This window comes from Mustela lutreola, chromosome 11 (assembly GCF_030435805.1).
Source record: "Mustela lutreola isolate mMusLut2 chromosome 11, mMusLut2.pri, whole genome shotgun sequence".
Lineage (NCBI taxonomy): Eukaryota > Metazoa > Chordata > Mammalia > Carnivora > Mustelidae > Mustela > Mustela lutreola.
Genome location: NC_081300.1, coordinates 57,098,638 through 57,124,608, shown reverse-complemented (window position 1 = coordinate 57,124,608; position 25,971 = coordinate 57,098,638). Strand labels below are relative to the sequence as shown.

The 25,971-nt window shown below is 39.1% G+C and overlaps 1 protein-coding gene across 8 annotated transcripts in view; it reads right to left on the bottom strand.

The window, feature by feature from the left end:
* Positions 1-25,971, bottom strand: part of PTPRM (protein tyrosine phosphatase receptor type M) — a 787,430-nt gene that overhangs the window by 248,680 nt on the left and 512,779 nt on the right. For all 8 annotated transcript variants that reach the window (XM_059139376.1, XM_059139377.1, XM_059139383.1 and 5 more), the window contains exons 12-13: positions 6,197-6,470; positions 5,183-5,219 (exon numbers count right to left, since the gene is read on the bottom strand). In XM_059139376.1, coding sequence (XP_058995359.1) covers positions 5,183-5,219; positions 6,197-6,470 — 311 coding nt within the window. The remainder of the gene's footprint in view (positions 1-5,182; positions 5,220-6,196; positions 6,471-25,971) is intronic.

The window sequence follows — 25,971 nt, the reverse complement described above, 5'->3', positions numbered from 1 at the left end:
AGAACAATTATAGTGTCTTATCAAAAACAGAGCATCTACCCAATACTGGAAAAGAACAATATGAATAAAAAGTTACTTGAAAATGGCTACGTGGGGCAGCCATGTATGTATTCACAACTAAAGGAAGGGCAAATTGCAACTGGAGGCTCAAAACCCCCATAGAAAAGGTATCATTATAGGTGTCAAGAAGGATTTCTATATGATCTCCATGTTCTGCCTTCTAAAGTATTTGGGACTATTATTTTTAGTTACCAGAAAGAAAAAAAAAAACTAGATTCTGTTACAAATTACCTTAAAAGAGGAGTCAGCTGGCCCATGGCCTCCTTTTGCAAATAAAGTCTTATTGGAACATAGTCAGCCTTAATTGCTTACATATCACCCTCAGCTGCTCTAACATAGCAACGAGAGAGCTGAGTAGTTGTGACAGAGACCATATGGCTCACGAGGTTAACATATTTAACCATCTGCCCTTTGCCTAAAAATTTGCTGCCCCCTGTCTTAAAATATCAATAAAAATGTATGATAAAACAGAATGCTGCTAAATTTGATAAGGTAAAGTCAGAAATCCCAACCCTCTGCTTTGAAGATAGTCTCTAATAGTTGCTGATAAATTTAGGATCTCCTTTAGGTCCAAAGGTATGAATGGAAGCGCAAAAGTGGACCAGACATCCAAAGTATAATTTCAGTCCTGTGTGGTGGAATCTTCTGGAATGTGAGGAACCAATATTTACCAGACTCTTTGGCATGACTTTCATGCTCCTTGAAAAATGAGTTTGGATCAAATAATTTGGGAAACATAAGGTTGGACAAATTTTAAAAGGTTTTCTTTTCCTTAGTAACTTCTCAGGGGGCCTGGATGTACTCATGACATACATTGGGAAGACGACTTCAGATCAATCAAAGAAAATATTTTCTCTACAAAATGCTGAAAGACAAATGTAGATCATATCTATATTTCTATTTCTAAATCCATAACTAAATGATAGCAGATTAGCACAGATGAGTGGTCTTACTACATAATTTGTTTTCTTCTGTATTGAATATGAATAGATAAAAGGATTCTTAATTAGCTTTGCATGTCAACAGACATTCTTTTCAGCTCTTTTATCGGTGTGTTTTCATTCTGTAGCAGTGTGGCCTAGAAACGATGGTATTTCATTGAACAAAACAGTGAACAGGAAAACAGTCTAGAGAAACTTCTTCTCAAAGAGCCTAGTGATTAAAAAAAGAAATATTCAAATTTCTGAATCTATGTAGAAATTGTATCAGGACAATGGAAATCCTTCAAAGTTTTCTGAAGGTCTTCCAGCAAAGCATGTGCACATTGCAGTACAAACATAAGTTAAATAAAATACTGAGTTTAAATACAATAAAGCATTTTTTGCACAAAAAATTCACCTTGAAATATGACACTAGAGTAATGGTTTGTTTTCTTTTTCTTTTAGACTTATAGTCTGACTCCTATAATGCTTTTGGAAGGAATTTAGCATGTGTTCTCATGAGTTTTTTGGTTTTTTTTTTCAAGTCCTAGTTATACTGTTGTTAGCCAAGTAATAGCAAAGAAAGGAAAAGAAGTACACACATATGATTCTAGTCCCCATACACTAAAAACAAAGAGACAAACAAAAAACCCCAAAACTTTTATGAACCCCAAATCCTTAAAAACCTAAAAGTGGCACATTTACATATTAGGAACTCTCACAGATTATACTATGCCTAACATTTAGTAGGTGCCCACATACATTTTAAAATAAACATATACCAAGAAAGCCCCAAATGGCTATACTGTCACAGAGAAAGACAGCTGGTATCATGTTAGGGAAAATATTATTTTATGGAAGATTGATGCAAAGTATACAGTTTAAATTGATTATTTTATCAATTAGAATGGATATACCTCATTTAATATGAGAAGTCCAATTTACCTACAAGACAGATTTTTATTTTTAAGTGTATCCTGTCGGTTTAGAATCGATAATCAATAAAATCTTCCAGAACTAGCATAAAGAATTTTAACCCTACCACAAGGTAGTCATAAGGTATGCAAAAGTCAAAGAAAATACATACACTAACTGCTAAGGTACAGTTGGACCAAAGCGGTCTTGAAAAGAATCCCACTATAAAAATGTGAATGTGATTAAAAATCAAAATAAAACTAAGAGAATCGAAGTCTAGCTAAAAGCTCGTCTACTAACTTCACCATACAGATTGAGGGTAACATCCAAACATCAGGTATATTCTATTATTGTATGGTGTCTTTATCTTTTAACTTGAGACAGAATGTTCTATGATGAGTTTGCCTATAGCCAACAACAAAAAAATAGAGTCACATACACCTATGAGGAATCTGGATGTTAAATCAAAGGGTACAAGAAAATATCGCAATCCCCCACATATATGGATATAGGTAAGAACACACCTTAGGGTTTTTCCTATGTCTAATTTTTATGAGGCTTTATATTTGAGATGATTAGTGTCAAAATATGCCTGTGGAATGTGATTAAAATAATCACAACATTAAATGTATAAATAGTATGAAATATATCTTCAAGAGACATACCCATACTTGAAATTACAAACTAGCTTCCTGTGAAAACAAATCCACCTCCATACTTTCTCTATAAAGATACTTGTCAACAGTTCTCTCATGAGAACATCGACATCTTTGTAAATTCAAAATGCTGCTTAGGAAAGTGGTTTAGTGCCTGGAAATTCAATTAATCCACCACACTGTTGGCCATATGTGGCAAAACACAGAAATTTTCAACTTTTTAAAATTTCCAGCATCTTTACTGCAAGGGACAAGTAGAGTTATTAGAACTATTTCTCTATTTTGACTAAGTAGTCAAGATGGAAGGTTTCCTGCACTGCTGAAGGAATCTTTAACATGAATAAAGAAAAATGATCTGACTGTGGTGGGGGAGGGGATGGGGGTGGAGGGTAGACATTAGACTGTGCTGTAAAGAGAGTTCACTGAATCTGTGCTGTAGATTATAATAAAATAAAATAGTATGGGATAGTGCAGTTTCCTAACAAGGAGATATTCTCCCGAGGTGTCCTCCTGCCTTACACTTTCGTGAATAGACATGACATTGTTACATAATGACTATTAACATCTGTTCCCCTCTTTCCCCAAAAGAGTTAATGTGGAGAGAGTTTGTTGCTAGATCAATGTTTGCAATGACTCAGAAAATATGAGTGGGGAATATTTAGTCAATCAGGTCAACTGATTGTCTAATCATCCTTGGGTGAATTGAAAAACAAAAAAGAGAATATTGATTAAATCTAGCCAATGGAAGAAAATGATCCAATTCACCATCAAAGTCAATCTATTGTGAAAATGGCCAACGTCAGATTTCCGTATCTACAGGGGTGTTACTTATATAATTGTTTAGCTTTGTAGCTGAACACGATGGTAGATACTTCACTGTTTTCAAAGGAAACTGGTCAGGGTCTTGATTTTAATAAAGGGGAGAGCAGACACTTCTACAATGTAGTACTATAATCAGATTTATTAGAGGTTCTGCTGGATGAAGAGCCATGAAACATAGTGAAACACTGCGAGTCGGAGTCCAAAAGTTTGGAATTAAGCCTTGACCCACAGATCAGCTGAGTGACCTTGGTCAGGCAAGTCGTCTCTAAAAATATGCATTTTCTTCATTTAAAATATAAAAATAGCAATACCTGCCTCTTTTCTCACAGTAATGTTGAAGAAATAGATAACACATGTATGACCGTGCTTTCAAATCTTTCAGCTATTATGTTAAATGTAAGGCATTATAAATTAGGCACTGGAACTAGATTTACTCTTTCAGACCCCACGGGGAAGAATTCAATCCAGCAATTAGAGCATGGGCAGTGGTCTGGAGGTCTCAGGACATCGATACCTCATTTGAGGGCTTCATAAAACTGTAATAACTAATAGCTAAGCACATATTACAGTTTATAAAACACAACTGATATCTGTAATTTCATTCATTATTAATTTATTCCTAAAAATAAAGGCACTTAGCCAGGTACAATATGATATAAAAAACTGAGGGTTTCAAAATCAATATGCATAGATTGTTGGAAACACAACTATGAGCCCATGAGGACCAACAAAATACAAGTAATGTGAGTACCTGACACAGTGTTTAGCCCATTATAATGAAACTAAGAAATATTTGTTGAGCTAACTGATTAAAAGGTCATATATCTTTAAGAAATAAGAATTCAATGAGAAACTTGAAAATGCAGATGGATGTTATGACATAGGAAACTACACTCCCTGAGAGGGAAACAACAAAAAACAAGATAGTTTCATCCAACAGAAGTCAAGTGACTTGCCTACAGCCCAATAACTTCTAATACTACAGACCCAACAATGCCTTTAAGCAGTCATTTCTGAATTTCTAAATCACACAGAATTCATTGTGTTCAGGGTCATTGGGATGGTCTGAAAGGGTGTTTTCAACCACAAGTGTTAATTTATAATGCCTCATTTTAATGCAGGACTTTATATTTTTCAAAGCATTTTCTGAAGTGCTTCCTAAATGCTGGCTAAAACCACACTGCAAGGCTGAGAACATGACATCACAGCTCGTGCCCACACACAACTCTACTCTTTTTTTCAGGAGGCTGTCTGTAGTAAGCCCATGGTGGTTCACCCCAGCCACTTCTACATTTGGTCCTTGATCACATTTTCTCAGAATTTTAACTGGGCCTGGGAAACAGAAGTTCCATTAACACCACCTAGTTCCTGGGTTCAAGAGACCTGTTGTCAGTGAAAACCTTCAGTGAAAAAAGCCCATGCCCTCCACTTGGGAGAGCTGTTATCACTAGGTCTTTGCTTAAAAATAGCAGACAATATTCTACTACTTTGCAAGTGAAGATTCATCAGCCACAGTACTCCTCTGGTTTAAAAAACCTGTACTTATATCACATAAACATTACTTTTATTTTAAAAGAATTCTGAGAAAGCTAACCACTGAAAACTGCTTGGAACACAATCATATGATTCCTTAATTTAGAAAGAATCTACATGAAATAGTGAGTCCCTGTTAACTGCTTAGACTCTAATACCCCTACCCACACATACATACACTTCTTTAAGTGGAGTTAACATTCTAAGAAGTTTTGAAATACCATCTAAATTTTTAAAGGACATAAACTGGGAGAGCATCCCACAGTTTCAACCTACCTTTTGTGGCCACTCGGACACAGTCTATTTTGGTTTCCTGTGTCAAATAAAGAGGGAGGAAAAAAAAATCACTATTCATGTTTTATTTAAAACAAATAGGACTATCTGTCATTCTATTCAAATGCCGATAAAGAAGATCTCATTTTTCCCTAGTGTGGTGTTAATCACAGAATGATTACTTCTGGAACCCCACTCAGATTCATTTTGCAGTTCCATAGCTGAAGACTGTGGGCATTTCTGGGGCGGGTGTTGAATAAGGAGCTACCCCCAAGATGTCCTGCCTAGCGGTCCCAGCTTCTCCAGATCCTTGCTTGCTCTCTGGGCAGATGCTACTGGCAGAGAACTCAGGGTCCTAGATTTCTCCCCTTTGCACTGGCAAAAGTCAAGTATATGCTGATACTTAGACCCATGCTGGAAAACTCACACTTCTTTCTAAGGAGACTTTAGTATCTTACCATAGTTCTGGTTGGCCTGAACAGGAAAGGGAAAAAATTCAGAAATGACTCCAGAGTTTTTATTTTGTTTTCATCTTATCTTTCTAAAGCTGTTTTCTCTTAGCAAGAAAAAAGGATACCTAATTTAGTCACAGCTACAGGAAGCATAAACTCTTGTGAAACTAAAGAAATGGGACAGAATATGCTGAAAAGACAGATGTTGTATATCTCACAAAATTTTAAATGAGCTGAATGTATGTGTTGCAACTATACTATTTTCCTGTAAAATAGTAAGCTAAGCAGAATTGTTAGCCAACTTTTGGTAACAAGTAAAAACTGAAAATAAAAACCATCATGTTGACAACATAATCTTCCTACCAAAAACAAATACAAATATATTCATTTCTTTCCATAAATTTCTCTAGGTGAAAATAAATTTAGAAAGAGAAAGAAAACCCACATTTGCCCTAAGTAAAAACACACAAAAGCATGCCTTTATTTCTGACTACTCTCTTCTTTAATCCATGTTCACATTAATAACTCTAAATAGCCTAAGGAAATAGCCATCTATAAAACTTACCCCGTTGGCTCTACTAGCAGCTTGGAAATAAATTCTGTAGCTTTTATGGGGGAGAAGGGGAGTGTTCCAGTAGCCGTTGTATGTCTTATTATCACCAATAGTAAAAGGCTGAGCAGCTTGGATACTGTTCGCTGGGAATTCTGCAGCAAAGTAGTACTGGGAGTTCAGTATGGACGCATTCTGGAAGTGAATTGGCACGGGGTAGCACTTCAAGATTTCTGTTGTCTTTTTAGTTCTTCGAGGACGTTCTTCCTCAACAACCACTTGATAGACACTAGGGGGAAAAAAGTATTATCAGTGATATTTTATGATAATCAAGCTGATGTCCTTTGCCTTTAATTGTGTGGGGCCCACAGGATATCCAAAATAAAGAATACACTGGATATAGTCAATGATAAGTGCTTAGTACATAATGAATACTCACTTAACACTTGCTCAATGCAAGAGAGGGAAGGGGCTTAATAGTCTCCCATAGAACTCTCTCACTCTCACCCAGTAATGTAATATATTGATAGAAACAAAGCTCACAAAAATTAAAAAAAAAAAATCACGTAACAATCTCTGCTATTTAAGTGAGCAGGGCACTAAAATAATGCTTTTCTCACATGTAACTGAAGATGAATTTATAGAAAATGAACTCAACTTACCTAATAAGTGAAGTTATATTAACTATATTTTCAGTTTTTTAAAAAGGCAATGTATTATTTTCTTCAATGATGTCTATATGAGTGCATGTGAAGTTTTAACAAGTCAAAAACACAATATGTAAAGATTCATGTTTGAGTAAGGTTTAACTTCCCATATTTTCTTACATTTTGTCCCTCACCATATCAGATCAATGGAGAGAGATGACATAAAGAGAACAGAGAAGAGACTAGCCTTGGAGTTACAAGCAGTTTCTAAGAGCAGATCATGAACTGGGCTACTTGAACTATATATAAAGATAAGATGGGGGTAAGCATGTTCCAAAGAGGCCTGCAAGGACAGGTGTCCCAGCACCTACCCCTCCTTCCTCCCTGCCCCCTTTCAATGTCTGAATTTCAAAGGAGCCATAGGAGAATGGGATAAGCCTTGAAGGATGGATGTGTCTATTAAGATATGTATTTTTCTTAAAAGATTTTATTTATTTATTTGACAGGGAGATAACAAGCAGGCAGAGAGGTAGGTGGAGGGGGAGGGGGAAGAAGGCTTCCAGCTGAGCAGAGAGCCCCATGCGGGGCTTGATCCCAGGACCCTGAGATCATGACCTGAGGCTGAAGGCAGAGGCTTAACCCACTGAGCCACCCAGGTGTCCCTAAGATTTGTATTTTATCAGAATGATGAACATTTGTGCAGTTTTGGTAGGGGAAAAACAAAAACAAAACAACTTTCTGATATTAAGCAAAGCTAACATTTGACAGCAGCTTTCAAGAACTCAATCAAAATAGACTGATTCTGTGCAGAAATGTCTGTTCATGTCCTCTGCCCATTTCTTGATTGGATTATTTGCTCTTTGGGTGTTGAGTTTGCTAAGTTCTTTATAGATTCTGGACACTAGTCCTTTATCTGATATGTCGTTTGCAAATATCTTCTCCCATTCTGTCAGTTGTCTTTTGATTTTGTTAACTGTTTCCTTTCCTGTGCAAAAGCTTTTGATCTTGATGAAATCCCAGTAGTTCATTTTTTCCCTTGCTTCCCTTGCCTTTTGCGTTGTTCCTAGGAAGATGTTGCTGCGGCAGAGGTCGAAGAGGTTGCTGCCCGTGTTCTCCTCAAGGATTTTGATGGATTCCTTTCGTACATTGAGGTCCTTCATCCATTTTGAGTCTATTTTTGTGTGTGGTGTAAGGGAATGGTCCAATTTCATTTTTCTGCATGTGGCTGTCCAATTTTCCCAGCACCATTTATTGAAAAGGCTGTCTTTTTTCCATTGGACATTCTTTCCTGCTTTGTCGAAGATTATTTGACCATAGATTTGAGGGTCTATTTCTGGGCTCTCTATTCTGTTCCATTGATCTATGTGTCTGTTTTTTTGCCAGTACCATGCTGTCTTGATGATGACAGCTTTGTAATAGAGCCTGAAGTCCGGAATTCTGATGCCACCAACGTTGGCTTTCTTTTTCAATATCCCTTTGGCTATTCAAGGTCTTTTCTGGTTCCATATAAATTTTAGCATTATTTGTTCCATTTCTTTGAAAAAGATGGATGGTACTTTGATAGGAATTGCATTAAATGTGTAGATTGCTTTAGGTAGCATAGACATTTTCACAATATTTATTCTTCCAATCCAGGAGCATGGAACATTTTTCCATTTCTTTGTGTCTTCCTCAATTTCTTTCATGAGTACTTTATACAAAGAAGACATCCAGATGGCGAACAGACACATGAAAAAGTGCTCCATATCACTCGGCATCAGGGAAATACAAATCAAAACCACAATGCGATATCACCTCACACCAGTCAGAATGGCTAAAATCAACAAGTCAGGAAATGACGATGCTGGCGAGGATGCGGAGAAAGGGGAACCCTCCTACACTTTTGGTGGGAATGCAAGCTGGTGCAGCCACTCTGGAAAACAGCATGGAGGTTCCTCAAAATGTTGAAAATAGAACTGCCCTATGACCCAGCAATTGCACTACTGGGTATTTACCCTAAAGATACAAATGTAGTGATCCAAAGGGGCACATGCACCCGAATGTTTATAGCAGCAATGTCCACAATAGCCAAACTATGGAAAGAACCTAGATGTCCATCAACAGATGAATGGATCAAGAAGATGTGGTATATATACACAATGGAATACTATGCAGCCATCAAAAGAAATGAAATCTTGCCATTTGCAACAACATGGATGGAACTAGAGCGTATCATGCTTAGCGAAATAAGTCAAGCAGAGAAAGACAACTATCATATGATCTCCCTGATATGAGGAAGTGGTGATACAACATGGAGGCTTAAGTGGGTAGAAGAAGAATAAATGAAACAAGATGGGATTGGTAGGGAGACAAACCATAAGTGACTCTTAATCTCACAAAACAAACTGAGGGTTGCTGGGGGGAGGGGGTTTGGGAGAAGGGGGTGGGATTATGGACATTGGGGAGGGTATGTGATTTGGTGAGTGCTGTGAAGTGTGTAAACCTGGTGATTCACAGACCTGTACCCCTGGGGATAAAAATATATATTTATAAAAATAAAAAGTTAAAGTCTAAAAAAAAATGTTAATCTATTAAAAAAAAAAAAAATAGACTGATTCTGGCCAGGAAATGCAGCTTGTTCTCACTGTATCAGAAAAGCACTGGGACTCCCTGGAACAAGGCTGCAATCCTAGAGTTGCTCATACGGGTCCTCAATAAGGCCCAGGAAGAGGAGAAGAGAGGTGCCTAACACCCCCACCTGCCTGGGGAGGACCTGGAGAGGTTCCTTTTTGGGTCTTGCCCTTGGGGACTCCAAAAGTGCCCTCAGGGAAATCACCTATTTCCGGGAGTACAAGCTACTTAACGCATTCCATTACAGGAATGCAATGCAGCAGCTGAGGCTCAGTTTGTAATTCTGTTCAAATAAACATCAACTGTTGTAGAACATCAGAATGATAGATCAGGAGACAGGTAGCACAGTAGGATTACAGTACAATGATAAAGCAAATTCTGAGTGTGATATAAACTTTTAAATAAAACCCAGAAATTGTTCCTAACCTTCTAACATCAGAGACTTTCTATTGGTTATGTAAGATACTCTACTGAATCTGGTAGAATTCTCACTGCATGATGAATCTAACACGACTAGATATGTTTAGGAAGAATCACCCTCTACAGAAGACAAGGAATACATATGGAAGTAAAGTGGACTTTAATTTCTACCTCCCTTTTCCTTGACTTCCTACATATATGGTTAGATGTGTTGATTTTAAAATATGGCTGCAAAATCTGACACTTATCCCATCAAGAATAGGGTTGGTCAACCTTAATGACCATGTACAACCAACAGAATGTAACAGTGGGACAATGGGTAGCTCTCAAGGCTTTTGTCAGAGAAGGCTATACATCTTCAACCTGGTTTCCCAGGGAAGCCAGCTTTCTGGAAGAAAAACCCAGCCACCAAGTATACGGTCCAATCACCCTGAACCTGCCACACTGGAGAGATCATATGCAGGCATTCTGCTCTGTAGTCCCAAAGAACTTCCAGCCAACAACTGGCATCACTGATAGCCATGTGTGGACCATCATGGAAGGCCACGTGGCTGAGTGTCAGATGATGGCAGCGCCAACATCCCAAGCGGGAACTGTGCAGACAAGTCTTTGCTGGCCCACAAAATTGTGGCAAAATGGAAATGTTATTTTCAACTGCTGAGTTTTGGAATAGTTGGATATGTAGCAAATATTAAATAGAATGTCAGGTCATAGAATAACAAGAGTGAGGGGTCAAAGTCAAAGTAAAAAATAACACAACGTGGGGCATCTGGATGGCTCAATCGGTTAAGTGGCCACTACCTTCAGCATAGGTAATAATCCCAGGGTCCTGGGATCAAATCCTGCAGTGGGTTCCTTGCTCCGCTGGGAGCCTGCTTCTCCCTCTGCCCCTCCCATTGCTCATACTCTCTTTCTCTGTCTCAATTTCTCCCAAATAAATAAAAATCCTTAAAAAAAAAAAAGACGGCACAACACAGACAACAGCTGATTCATGAAGAAGTTTAAGCTAGTACACCACTAAATAAAAACAGCACTGAGAGAAAGTGAGTGTTCTCTTGAAATGCTTTTTGTGGGGTTGGGGGCTGAGTGGCATATGCATTGATCTACGCTCCAATCCTAATTCTGCTAATAACTGGTGTTTTAGATTTTATTTATTTATTTATTTATTTATTTATTTGAAAGAGAGAGCGATAGAGAGAGAGAGAATCTCAAGCAGACTTCCCGCAGAGCAGAGAGCCCAACGCAGGGCTCAGTACCTGACCACAAGATCATGACCTGAGCCAAAACTAAGATTTAGATGCTTAATTGACTGAGTTATGCAGCTGTCCCACAACTGGGGTTTTAAATTAATTCCTTTGGGTTTTATTATTTTTTTTCCAATGAAATATGAGAATTAGATGGATCTCTAAGGTGCATTTTGTGTTTTTATTCAGAATTTTGTCCAGCATACAAAAACTATTTTTAAAAAATAGGATAAATCAAAGCAATAATTAATTGCTTTGCAAAGGGATTCTCCATTAAGATAATGTTTAATACTGGCTTCCTTCTTAACAGTCAGTTTTTCTAAGTTATTTGCTATATGACATGATTTTCAAAATTTCACTTTTTCTAAATATTTATTTATTGGAGAGAGAGAGTAAGCATGAGTGGGGGAAGGGGGAGAGGAACAGAATCTTCTAACAGACTCCTATGTGAACATACAGCTGGACATAAGGCTTTATCTCACGACCCTGAGATCATGACTTGAGCTAAAACTAAGAGTCAGATGCTTAGCTGAGCTACCCAGGGCCCCTCAAAATCTCACTTTAAAAACAACTCTGGAAAACTCATTTACTACACAAAGTGGAAATGTGAAGATACATGTGCAGAAAAAAATTTGCAGAAATTATTTCAGACAGGAAGTGCTAGGCTGGGTACTTGAACAGGTCATCCTATTTTCCTATTTTATTGGTGTGAATACTGGGATTCAGAGGTGAAATGCCCATTCCATCTGGGGCTCACAGGTGATGAAGTAGTAGATATGGTCTCATGACCATCAAAGAAAGCACCGCTTAGTGTCACCAGTAAAAGCCCTGGTTAAGGGGCTGGTGTGAACCATCTGACTCATGTGCATCTTCTCCTGCTTACGGAGACACAACCAACACACAAACTGGTCCCCACCTACTTCCAGAATCAACTGATTTTGAGTATTGTATAAATATTCTCATTTTATCACATCAACAGAGCTATAGATGGTAATGTCACCTTTGACCTCAATTCATTCTCCCATTTCCCTCTGAGTCATTAATAATTTCCAGGGAGGACACTCCTGGATCTGCAGTGAGGCCGGCACCCGGCTGGTGTCCTCTCCAGCTCTTGATTCCAACCAGCAACTCTGTGACCAATGACACCGAGGACAGTAATCACTCACTTTTCACTTTCAACTCCTCTACATGAAAGACTAGCGCAACCACTTCCAGACTGTCCAAGTGCCACCATCCTGAATTCCCCTACACAAACACTTTGTTCTCTATTCCTTCACCCTGGCCTGGTCCCAAGTTTGTTATTGAAATGCTGTTCTCCCCCACACAAAGAAATCCTTTGCCACTCTCAGCAGATGACTCTATGTCACAAAAAGATTGAGACCCTCTCATGAACCTTCTCTCAGGGGCTTATGACCTGTTCCCCCGTGTTGATGTACTCTTGCTTTGCTCCATACTCACAAAAATATATTTCTTGTAGAGACTACTAATCATTTCTGTCTACTTACCAATATTTTAAAAAACCTCACAAGTTTCTGGAGGAAGAGGTCTATTTAGTCATCTCTATCCCAGCACACTTAGAATGAAGTGGGCCACGAGGCACATTTTTTAAAAGCATAATATAATCCACAAGTAATTTCTATTCTATATACATTCTATGTAGTGGTAAGGCAGAAATATACTGGTAATCACAAACATGCCCTGTTTTACTAAATTCTAATACTAAGTTTATTTTGTATTAATTTCTTGAATACCCAAGAGCAAAGAGAAGAAGAAATTATCAAGAAACAAGTTTCATGATGAGAGGATGCTGGTTAGATTGTAAGTTTATGAAAGACAACACACGATAAATAACAAGCTCTGAGAGGTTCAAAAGCTGCCTCTCTGTCTTTCTACCCCCTTCTCACACCTTCATTTCTTACTTCCCATTCATCTTTTCCCCAACTTTGTTACTATATATGCTATGTTGCATGTATATTTACTCGTTTATTAACTCAAGAAATGTTTTCAAACACCTACTACGTAGCAGGCACTGTCCTACTTTAACTTGAACGCTACAATATTTGACATTTCCTAATGAAAGAATGTTTTGTTTTGTGATTTAAATACCATTATGTGAATATGGGTGAAAGAAATTAATTTTTCCAAGTAGGAGTTTTTTAAGGATTAGACGAAAACTTGAGAATTAAATGATCACTTAATATGCCCCCATTTTAGCCAGTTGGTATGTAATACACTTCGCTCTACTCCAGATATATTACTTTTTAAATGGCTACCATCTACTCATCTTCAGATATATTAAAGGAAGAACTAAGTTGACTAGAGCAATTTCAGACCCCAAATGTCTTTTCATCCTTGCTCCACAAGAGAAATTAGATTTGCAAGCATCCAGACCTCAAATCTATTTGCTCTTTAATAATTTAAGCACTGAAAGGTCAAGCAGCTCTTTTCCATTCCCCTTTATCAACGTCCAAGTGCTAATGAAAAATAGCTAAATCCTATCTGCTGCCCAATTGCCACACGTTGCTGTCTTCCTGATGGAAATTAACGCATTATTGGCACGTAGGTCAATGGCATCTCAACAGAACTCTCTGACTGATATGTTTTTCATTGGTGCAAATAACATCATTTCACTAGTGAATTTCATAAAATCTGTCCAACCGCAATTGCAATCTCAAAAAGTAGCTTTGAAAATCTTCCTCCCTGAATGGTTTTTCCAAAAAATTGATTAAAAAGAGCAAGTTCTCAAGGATGGAAAACCAAGCAGAAGTTTCTAGCTTAGTGAGCTGAATTAAAATTCTATTATCCTTTTAATGTATTACTCATGCTCCCTTTGTTTATTAAAGTTACACCATCCCTTTCCTGATTCCACCACTATTCCGGAATTTAAAGTAACATAAAATCTTCCTACAGCATTTGCAGTAGGAAGGCACAATCCATAGTGAAGATGAATCTGCCAAAAACGTGCCATCACTATATCATAACTTTCTTATGGAATAAAATTTAATTTAAAGTTTAATTTATGCGAGGCTTTCCTACAACAAAACTCTAAGGCTTTTACAAGGAGAATAAGAAATCTGCATTTATATAGACTAGCACATGAAGTATAACCTAGAAAAGAACATCGGAACATCTTTCATGTACTCTGTGAAACCTGAAAGTTCAAATGTGATGAGATGTTTTTGGTCTTTTTCTAACTTTGAAGATATTGAGGGGAAGCCTGCTGCAGAGTTGAAATTGACTTTAAAATTTTGGTCTTAATTCATTTCAAGATTAAATCCTTAGTTGCAAGTCCATTTTTCTTATCCACATATTCTATTTCTTATCAGCATAAAATATTGGAAGTTTAACCACCCGGATAGCAGAACAGGGGGTGAGGAGGAGGCTAGAGAGGGAGAGAAGTTAACGATCCATTTCATTGTTGTTTTTGCTAATCCTTTAAAGTCCGCACTTCCGATAGTTTCAAGGACTTAGAATATTGTTCATTTCATGGCACCTAAGAGTGCCTTTTAGCTTGATTTGCAATTTTTGGTAAAACCATCCATTCTGTATGTATGGAAAAAAAAGACTGGTATTTCTGTCTTCCTGAAGCCGATTTTTGGGTGGGAGGGGGCAATAGAAAATCAAAGTATAAATTAGATGCAAAGCAAGTAAAATAAATGTGTAGTTAAAGTTTATTGTCATGCAACAACACAGTTTATTTTCTTCCTGTTCTTGATTTGGTCCTTCCCTTTTCCTAAATCTGCCAGCATTTACTGGAATGACACCTTAAATAATTCAAACAACCTCGTACAATTAAACTAAGCTTTAAAAATATTCTCACCAGTTAAAAATTAAGGGGATAAAAGGTCAGTTCAGTATGTTCAATATGTTTATCATCATGACTAGGATTCTTCCAAGTCCTTCATGTAACACTAGCCCCAAGAGTTGCCGACCTGACAGTCCTGCTCATTAAGTCACTAAATGACGACTAATAACTAACTAATTTTGCACAGGGAATGGGCACTGGGTAGAAAACACACTGTGCAGCATAAATAGATCTAGGGGGTTGAATATTTTATGTTAGCAACTTTAATTTCTCTTTGTCCTGCTCTGTTCCAGATAAGATTGGTCATAAATTGCTTTGGAATATTTGTGGGACACCACAAATATATTTTATGTTCTCTCAGCCGTAACTCATCCCAAGGAGCTTGCCTAGCATCCGTAAGTTACTAGTGTTCTGTGTGTGTGTGTGCGTGCTCACGTGTGTATGCACGCATATATGTGTGCATGTGTAAGTATGCCTGAGTGTGTGGTCTGATAACCCTGCTGCTCTGCTAGTTAGTGATAATATCTGATAAAATATTAATTACAGCTGTAAGGTTGGGTGAGAAATATGAAGTCAGTTACAGTTCCATATTGTGAACAAAGGGCAGGAAGAAAAAAAAATCCTTTAGTTATGGAAGTTTATGATAATAAAGGAACAACTAAAACATTAGACTCAGGCTGAGAAGCTCTGTAAAAGGCCACCTGTTATTAATCTTCACAACAGGCACCAAATTTCAAGTAAATTAGTCTTAGATGGAACCTCTTTAAAGAATGATTTCTCCCCGTTTTAACAAATGAAGGCATTTTCCATTGCAGATTTTATTTCATTTAAGCTAATCATAATTTAATCATCACAATTTCATAACAAACATGATTGTAAAAATTTTAATTCAAGGTCAGTTACTATTATTAAAGTATGTTTTCTTAAATAGCACTAGTGATTTGAATAAAAATAGAAATCAAATATCATCAAAGCCACACTAAATGTTTTCATTATTGCATGTTTGTATTATATTCAATTCAGAATCTTTTGGTCTGTAAAAGGAAACATAATGTAATAATAATAATACTGTAGGCTAGGTGAGCTGGAAAAAAAATGCCACCATCCAAAAAGGCAGAGAAAGACAATTCTCATATGGTTTCACTCAATGAGGGGAAGGGAGGGAAAACTGAATGGGAAGAAATCAGAGAGGGAGACAAACCATGAGAAACTCCCTGACTCCAGGAAACAAACAGGTTGTGGAAAGGGACGTGCGTAGGGCGTTGTGGTAACTGGGTGATGGGCATTAAGGAGGGTACATGATGTGATGAGCACTGGGTGTTATGCGCAACGAATGAATCAATGAACACTACATCAGAAAGTAATGATGTACTGTATGTTGGCTAATTGAATTCAAATTGAAAAAATTACAAAGGAAGAAAACAAAGAAAAACAACAACAACAACAACAAACAGGCAGATGAACCAAAGATGGGTGCCATCGAGAGAACACTGAACGGGGAGTCACCATACCATAGGCAACTGGGTCCAGCTTTGCCACTAAATCATTGACTGACCAGTAAGGTCCCTTCAAGATCTAATTTTTATAATTCCTGGCACAAGATCAGGCAAGTCTCTACATTAATATGTGAGAAGATAATTATTTTATTCATGTGTCTTCCATCCTTCCTTTTTACAATATTCGTCATGTTTCAAGCACTGTGCCAGGCACTGGGGAAGAAGAGGAGGAGGAATTAGGCACAGACTGTCGCTGTCCTTGAGAAGACCAGCCCAAGGGTATTAGATATAGGTCACTCAAAGAAATGCTGTGACAGGGAGCTGATCTGGGTTTGTACTGAGGGTAATGAAATGCAGGGCAGGGGTGACAATGTTTATGCCAACCTCTCACAGCTTCTCTTCATTGAGAATATCCAGACTGGACCTAGGGCCCAAACATTCCCACCAGTAACACCTGAAGACTGCTGTCCTGCATAGGGCCACCAGCTCTCTCCCCAAATTAAGAATAAAGGCATGACAACAAACAAAAAAGCTAATGTTTTTAGATTCCTTATATAGTCCCCATTCTGTCCCACCACTAGTGCTAATAGAACCGCACCGAAGTTCCAACAAGCTCTAACCTCAGACTTACTAATGACTGCTTGTGACAGCTTCTGAGACCCTGTAAGGTCCCTGTATCAATAGTATAGCAGGCTGAAGGGAATGGGCTGTGCCTTAGACTGGTTACCTACCCAGGTCATGCCCAAGTTCCCGAAAAAAGGCCTTAGAGGGCACGCCCAGCAGGGCTCCTTGTCTTGACCCCTATGACCACCTGTGAGGTCTGGGGTGAAGATCAAGAGCTGAACTGCCTCTGCTCTCTGGGGGCTGGTGGAGAAAGAAGACTACAAACATGCAGTCCTGGTCTCTGTTCCATTCCACCTCTCTCCAAATCCCTGTCCTGTAAATTTGCAACTATGCTTTCTGCCTTGTGTGATCAGTCCTCAGGTTACGAGATCCATCTTAGAGTTTAGTATTTTGACTGATATCCATGGTAACAATTAAGGCCAAATCAAAATACTACAACTGTGTTTTTTTGTTTTTTGTTTTTAGATTTTATTAATTTATTTGACAAAGAGAGAGAGTGCTCACAAGCAGGGGGAGCAGCAGAAGGAAAGGGAGAAGCAGGCTCTCTGCGGAGCAGGGCACCGGATGTGGGACCTGATCCCAGGACCGTGAGATCATGACCTGAGTTGAAGGCAGACACTTAACCAACTGAACCACACAGGTGCCCCTACAGCTGTGTTCTGTTGTGTTTTTGGGATTGGGCATGGTTGTTGAGTTTGGCCTTGAAAGCCATTTCCGGCTGTCCCCATCCACAGGCAGCTTCTCTGCTCTACAGAAGGCCTAGCTGCCGTCCCTCTGAGCACCGGGCCTCTGCTCACTGGTGCACCTGCCACCGAGGCCTTGGTAATAAGACCGGAGCTCTGATCTAATACATAGAATCCTTCAGAGGAGATTATGTTGAAGAGGAGAAAATTTGAAAAATAGGAGAAGGAAAGCTATGCACTATATTTTCATGCACAAAAGCAAGTTTGAAATGGAGTTTGAGGGAAAGTTAAATTAAGTTTCATTGTATAAATGCTCAAATACATCTACTCTATTATTATTATCTTCCCCTGCCATTTTTAAAGCTTCTTTTCAAGGGTTCTTGAAGAACAAACTTAGTTTCCAAAATGAATTTTCAAAGAGATGACTGACATTGTCATCCTAGAAGCAACATTAATAAAAATGATCTTTGTTTCCTGGCAGTAAAGGAATCCAGAGTATTATTTTTTAATACAATAAAATTCACCTAAAATCGGGTGGGGGAAGGGCGGTGGTGGTAATAAGAGATTTAGCACCCTTTGTTAACACACACTGTTGCAATTCAGACATCATCATCATAATAATAATAATAATAATAAAAACCCTCAAGCCTAATATAGTAATATAAAGACTGAAGTTTTATCATGGAATGACATTTTGGTCTTTGTGATTATGTGTATTCCAATGAAAAAAGGAAAAAAAAAATAGGTTGGAAGTCAGATATTTAGCGCTCTTTCCCTTAAAGAATTTTAGCACCAGATAGAACCTTTCAAAGATTTAAGCACTGACAAAAGAACAATTTAGCCCCCAAATTTATGATGCTCCTGTAGTTCACATTTCTTCAAGAAATAAGAAGGAGCAATTAAAAAGCCACTAATAAGCATTTCAAAAGAACTGGTGTCTTTTTTTCTTCATTCTCTGGAGACTATTAAGAACAGGGAAATGAAAAAGAACATAGATATCAACAACAAAAAGAGACTGATTAATTTGATTAAAACAATCCAATATACTGAAACAACTTTGTTTAATCCAAGTCCTTCAAGTACTCAAAACTATACTCTTAAACAATGAGTAAACTGTAATGGGAGTTGGGCTTCACCAAAAAAAAAAGGGGGGGTGGGGGAAAGGTTGGTTTCAAAATAATAATGAAGGAACCAAGGGAAAAAACCCTCCTAACTTTAAAGAAGTAACAGGGATAGACCCCACGGATTCCAATCATCACAATCTAAAATCAAAGGTATAATTAACATGTTTTCTTCATACCAGAAGAGACAATGAAGAGAGGATATTAATTTGCCAAGTGGTCCATGTCTGCCAAGGAAGGCATAACCAGGCTGGTTCTCTCCCAGGAAGGTCTGCAGGGAGGAGGTCTGCGGGCTGAGGAGCAGAGAGGACACTCCTGGGGGGGGGAGCACAGGCCTGACATGCACATGACTTCACTTGTCATGTGGGGCTGTGCAGGAAGAGCACTGCTGTTCACCTCCCAGGACCTCAGCACCCTGTGCATGAGGATGCTGGCATCTGACGAGGATGTCTGCTCTTGATGGGTTAGAAACCATTTCATAAAGGACTGAGTGTTGGCTCGGCGCACGACAGCTACTCAGTCCAAGTCACAAGGGTTATTCATTTTTATTATCATCCTTATTATTCCTGCATGACAGACTGCTCAGATCCTAACTGAAGTTCAGGAATATTATAGTAGGACCTAGAAAATTTCCCAAGACATGGGCAGAAGAAAAGGGGCCACCACATTATTTAGTTAATGTTACTGCCATCATTACAGGCCAGAATAGCATCAATAATAAATAAGAAAAGCTTTCCTATGTTGAGCAGATAACATCTGTGTTAGATAAGATCCTGAGTGCTTTGCTGACTGTTATTAATTCTCTCAGCTGTCCTCTAAGGTAGATTATTACTCATATCTGATTGATGAGGGGAATGGAACTCAGAAAAGTTACAGGATTTGCCCAAGGTTAGAGTGCGAACGTGCACCATCTAACTCCCTGCAGTCGTTAGCTGCATTGTTTATGATTCTGAATACCTTTATGCCTTCCTTTCCAGGAAAGAGCTGTTATTTGTATCTACTCCACCCCATAGTGGTTGATGGAACACAAGTTCCTCTGAAACTTTGATGATTTTATGGAATAAATGTACAGTATTAACACCACACACGCAGTTCTTACAACTTCCATAAAATTGATATCAAAATATGGGTTATCTTCAGGACATAGAGCCTACTATATATTTTATAGTTTCTTAAGATTTTATTTATTTGTTGAGAGAGAGAGTGTGATGGGGGAGGGGCAAAGGGAGAAGGAGAGAGGGAATCTCAAGTGGACTCCGTCCTCCCTGAGCATGGAGCCCAATGCAGGGCTCTGTCTGCAACCCTGAGACCATAACCTGAGTTGAAACCAGGAGTTGGGAGGCTTAACTGACTGAGCCACTCATGCACCCCTAGAACACAGATCCTATTTAAGTGACAGTCACAGTATATGGGCACAAATGTTAAAGAACGCTGATGATTAGAAATCTGAAGTTTATTATCAAAAGCAGGGAAGAAAGGAATCCAAGCTAAATAGCAATCTAGCCAACATGCTTTGTTAAGCAGATCTGGATATCATAGTTTTACCCTTTTTGAGCACAACAGTTTACAAAGACAAAAGTTTACTTCCGCCGGAATTAATCTTCCTGACGAGACTGTGGAAGAGGTGGAGCATTTGCTGGTTTCCAGTTTTAGAACTAAAGAAGGCCCCAAAGTTCACAGGATAGCCCAAGGTCACAAACCCAAGGATTCTGGTCCACAGCGAGTGTTCTTTTAATTAGATGAAGTCCTAGAATGATTTACATTAGCGACATCAGATTCCACACGCTCTATGTAAAACTTCAGTCATTTGGAGAAAACTCAGAGTGTACCATGGAAGCAGCTTCAAGCCTCCTCCCCCTGGAGAGCCCCCGTATTTGGTGGGGGCAATGGCACTGAAGCACCCACTTGGATGACCTGTTAGTTTTTTGCCAGGAATTGACCCTCGTGGGTCAATTTTCCTTCCTCTCTGGCCCTGCCCAGGTGATTGATCTAATGTGCAAATGCAATCATATCTCTGCCCCTTAAAAATCCTACAGTCCCATCATTTGCGTGTGGTGGGGATTGTGGGTGAGCAGAGGAGGGAAGAAGAAAGAAGGTTCCATCCTAAAAACACATCAACCACAACCTGGCATATTCTCAGCGCTGAGCGTATATTTACACCTTTTTAGGATGGCCTGAAGGGGAGGGTGATCCAGGAAGTGACTGAATATAGACCCCACCCACATTAAACAAAGTCTGGATATATGCTGAGGGCAGTGGTGAAACCCTGACGGACTATGAACCAGGAGAGCGAAAGATCCTGGCAGCCACATTGTGCACTGGGGACTGGAGAGCCAAGAAAGGCAAAAGTATGAATTAAGACAATGATGGGAGGATGGAAATGAAGGAAAAAAGGTCGGAGGGTGGGGGTCAGTGATCTTGAGAAGGGAGAAGCGTGATAGCTTCCGTAGGAGTCAGGACAGACGTGCACAATTACAGGGACCTTCCTGAAGGAATCTGAATTTGGAGTAATGGCTTATTTGAAGTAGCTTTTCTGAATTTTTCTTCTAATTAAAAAAAAAAATGACAAATTGATTCAAGGGTAAAGGTCGGGTAGTCTTTCATGCTTCTGTCCCATATGGATGGGACATGGTATTTAACGTTTATTTAAGAATGAAAATACGAATTTAAAATCCTTCTTGTTTCGATACGTCCAACTACTTAAAAAGAGATTTCAGTCCTTTGGTTTCTTATCTATAGAAGTTTCAGTGATAATTTTGCTCACAAGAAAAAGATGAGGTTCAATTCAATAAACATTTATTGCACACTTAATTAGGTTTGAGGTACTGAATGATATTCAGGAACTAAGTTATGAAGATCATTTTGTGATCCTTCTGCAGTTCCTGTTACATTTACATGCATTTTACATAATGATTAGCCTAGGAAAAATGCTCCCTTTCAGCATTAAATGCATAAATCTAATTAATATTCCCGAGTGCTGGTCAAACCTCATTTACTATGTGTGTGCTTTTAATTATATTTACTAAGATAACCCCTGTTTACATCGCTGCACTTTCTCTTCTTCCAGGCTTTTCTCCAGGTTGTTCATTCCTTGGGCAGACCTAAACCTGCATTCAGCCTCTCTCTGGCTACTTTCTACTTCTCTTTTGGGTTTCAGCCTAAACAATGTACCCTGCTCCCCGGGGTGAGATTTTGTCCTCTGTCAGATGCTCTTGGAGTATTCTGGACTTTTCTCTCCAGCTTGACACCATCTTAGCACAGTGACTTGAACATAAGAGTGCTCAGTAGGTATTTGGTAAACGAATGAGGAAAGACCGAATGATAGCACAATGTCAACTGTGAAGTTTCCTCTAACACTTTGCAATGCGACAAAGGGCAAGAATTTTAATTAGACGCGAACAACTGCAGAGAGCTCTTATGGCTTCTCAATGAGCAGAAAACATTTGCACCGACATTGGTCAGGAAAACACTTTTGGGTCAAAGCAGTGAAGAACAACTGGGACACTATACAAAAGTGATGTGCTGATAATAGGAAAACTCCCAGCGCTCCTGATGGCTCTGTTACCAAACAGGCTGACAAAATGAGTATTAATTAAGTAGCTGAAAGCCAAATACAAATGACCATCAAGCGTCAATTAAGTAGCTGAAAGCCAAATACAAATGACCATCAAGCGACTATATACTTAACAAAATCATTTTTGATGAAACAGAAGGCATGTCAGAATTTTTGTTGGTTTTAGTGTTCTCGCCATCAACAATCACCTTGAATGTACTCATATGTGTTGGGGGCGAAATGTTCCGCTGAAGAAAATGATGGAAGACCCCACTCATGATCTGGCTGTGTCCCCACAACAAACAAAAGTGCTGTCACAACCAGAAAGTGGTCAGATCCTCTCGGGGCTACACCTCAGCTCTGAAAGTCTGCGACTTTAAGCAACGCACTTGGGCTGGCTTGCCTTCTCTGCCCCACACGTGCCTCCATCAGCCTCTTAGAACTTGGGATCTTTTCTCCCATATATATGTGATTTTAGCCCTTTAAAAAAGTAAAAGTGAGGCATCTATAGGCAAATGAATTAGTCTTTGTCAAAATTTCCAAGATCTTCAATCCCAAAGGCTTGCAGTTTTAGCTCAGAATACCTCTAGAAATTCATCCCTTAAATCTCCTGGAATCAACACCTGTGTCGGGAAGACCTAGTAGCTCCTGAGAGCGAAGGGCATAGTGGCTTCAAGATTCATAACAAAGGTGATGTAGTGTTCAGCTTAAGGCATTTGCAACTTTCTGGGGCTCTGGGTGACAAGTAAGTTATACAAGTCTTACAAGTAAAACTACTTATAAATTAATCCACTGTTAACATAGACAGATAGCCCAAATATTTGGGGGGACAGCAGCATGTAACTTTCTCTACCATCAGTGGAAAATGAGATCAACCTGCATGTCTACTTCCATCACCCTGATGGATGGTTTCAGGGCAGCTGGTCAGTGTTGGTCGGGGAATGGGCAGCACTACCTGCTCTCCTCTCTAGAGAGATGGTCATGCATAACTTTTGGCTTCTACTGTACATGAAGGCTTTCATGTCTTCTACCGAATTTGAAGGCTTTCATGTAACCTGTAGTTCCAATCTCAGGTACCTAGTTTTTCCGAGAGAAGCATGGGTTCCTTCCGGCATAGCAGAAACAAGACAGTGTATGATCAAACAGTTGGGTCTTCCCTGGCCCTAGCCAGGAACTGGCTCCAACCATCCACTAATCAGGCTGTTCAGTGGTGCTCAGAGGCGGCTTTGCACTCTGGATGTTAGTAGGCAAAGACACCACTGTGTCCCTTCAACAGGCCTTGCAGACACAACCTAGTACAAATTATAATCATCACAAAAGCAGCTAGTGCAGGTTCAGGGCAAAGGGATTAGGGTGACGCAGTAAAAGGAAGTAGAAAGGAGCAGAAAGACAAAGATCCAGAAGCTTCTCAGCAAGGAGGGTCTGATAATGCCATGTTTCTACTGCTTAGAAAAATGGAGATTTAAAAATACGTGTACAATTAGTAACTTCCAATAAATACCTCGATAGAGAGTCATTGCTAAGATGGGCTTTCAGTTTCTAGTGTCCTAGTGTCTACTTAACAATACTCTAAACAGTTACTATTACTAGTTGCTGTGGTTAGTCAAGATGTTTATCCCTCTAAAAAGGACTAAATGGTTTTGATTCCTTTAAATCCTGTCTCTAATAAAAACTAGCATGTGGCCCTTAGACGATCCCTTCCCTTCATGCCTAAAGGTTAGTGATGTCCAAACAGGGACCAGCGAAAAGGAACAGTGGGAGGGGCTCAGCACACCCACCAGCCACACTTCCTCTGAAGCTGTCCTGGGCCCGGTCCCTGCCTAACCCCTCCCTCACTGCAGGTCTGATCTTCCTTACATTTTTTTCCTTGCCTAAAGCTCTTGAGTGATTACTCACTGCCGAAAGGCTACATCTCTACTCCTTGGCATGAAGCATGAGGCTGCCCAATCTAGCCTGATCTCTCTTGTGGCTCCCTGCCCGTCTCCACCTCCCCCACCCCCACCCCCGGCCTGTTCTGCTCACTCTAATTCTAATACTCTTCTCATCCCCAGGTCAGGCTGACTTGCTCAGTCCTTCCTGCCCTTTTGGAACTCATCTGTCTCACTCATTATTTATTCCCTGCCACACACACTTAATCTCCTCTGCAAATACCTCCCCAGGACATATGTTTCTTGGACAATATCCATCTGCAAGATTCAGCTCCTTGGCTTCGGAGCCGCTTCTCTGAAGTCTTACCTGACCTTCCCATGTACAACCCCTCCCCCTGGCCTTTCTGTACCAGTCCTCATCCATGCAGTAGGGGACCAGATGACCCGCTGGTCCCTCCCATCCAGATTGGGAACCCCCAAAGAGAGCCTATAACAGGTTCTTCTGTGTTCCCAGTACTCAGCTCAGTGCCCCAAACCTAGTGAGTACTTAATAACTGTAATCCTTATAGCTCCCTGAGATAAGGTGATATTACCTTGCTCTGCAAAGATGAGGCTTAGAGATGTGAAGAAATGGGTAACAGTCACATAGCTCATCATTGAGAGAGCTGGGATTAGAAACCGGGTTTATTTAACTTCCGAGTATGTCCCTTCTCTATATCCTGGGTCTCATTTTAAAAGATAAGTCCACAATTTATGTGACCCATGGAACAAAGTGGTTATTTGACTATTATTCTTTCTTCCTTAGAATATGCCAAAGGAGGAAAGAGTGATTCTACCTGCCTAAAAGGCCATGCATGACATCTGATGCTATCTTGGGACTCAGGGTAAAATGTTCTTGATTATTGATTCTGCAGTTTCTACGTAATTTACAGAAAAGCCCTGTTTAGATACGGAAATTATACATTTACTTAAAATAGCTAATTTAAAATTATATTACTTTAAATTTATATTACAGGATCTTTGGGTCTTAAGATAAACTCTGCATTGTGGGGAAGGAAAACACGATAGTTTTCCCTTTCTCAGAATAATATTGTCATTGCAACAAGAAAATAAAATAAAGGCATAAACTTATGGGGAAAAAGTAATAAAAAACATTTGCAAATCATGATTTAACTGGTTCCTCTGGCCCAAGATAGAATTTTTGGACAAAACTGTTTTGATGAAAAAAATAATTTTTAGAATCTAGGGAATAAATTCTAAGATAATCATAATGATTAAATGACCATAAGATGGTACTTGAATCACAAGTATGCATACAGATATTTTTTAAGAAATGGGAAGAAGAATCAGATTCTTCAGTGGTGAAGAGGACATTAGACTTCACTGAGCCAAGTTCCGTGTATCACCAACTGCCCATAATCTGGTGTCAGATTATGGATTTTACTTTCAGAATGGTTGTAAACAGAAGATCAGTTTCCTTTTGTTCTATGGTTAAGTTTATTCAGTAAAAATAACCATAATAGCTAAGGGTTCAGACGCCAGCAGGGAAACATCCAACTTTTTAAAGAGCTATACTACATACAGAATTGGGGCAAAGAAAGGTTCATTACCTATTTATAATATCAATTCTCAAAAACTTGCAAATGCAGAAGTAAATAGGTAGCCAGATGCAATCCAATTTCAAAATATAGTAGAGATAACAGAATTTATTGGAATTCT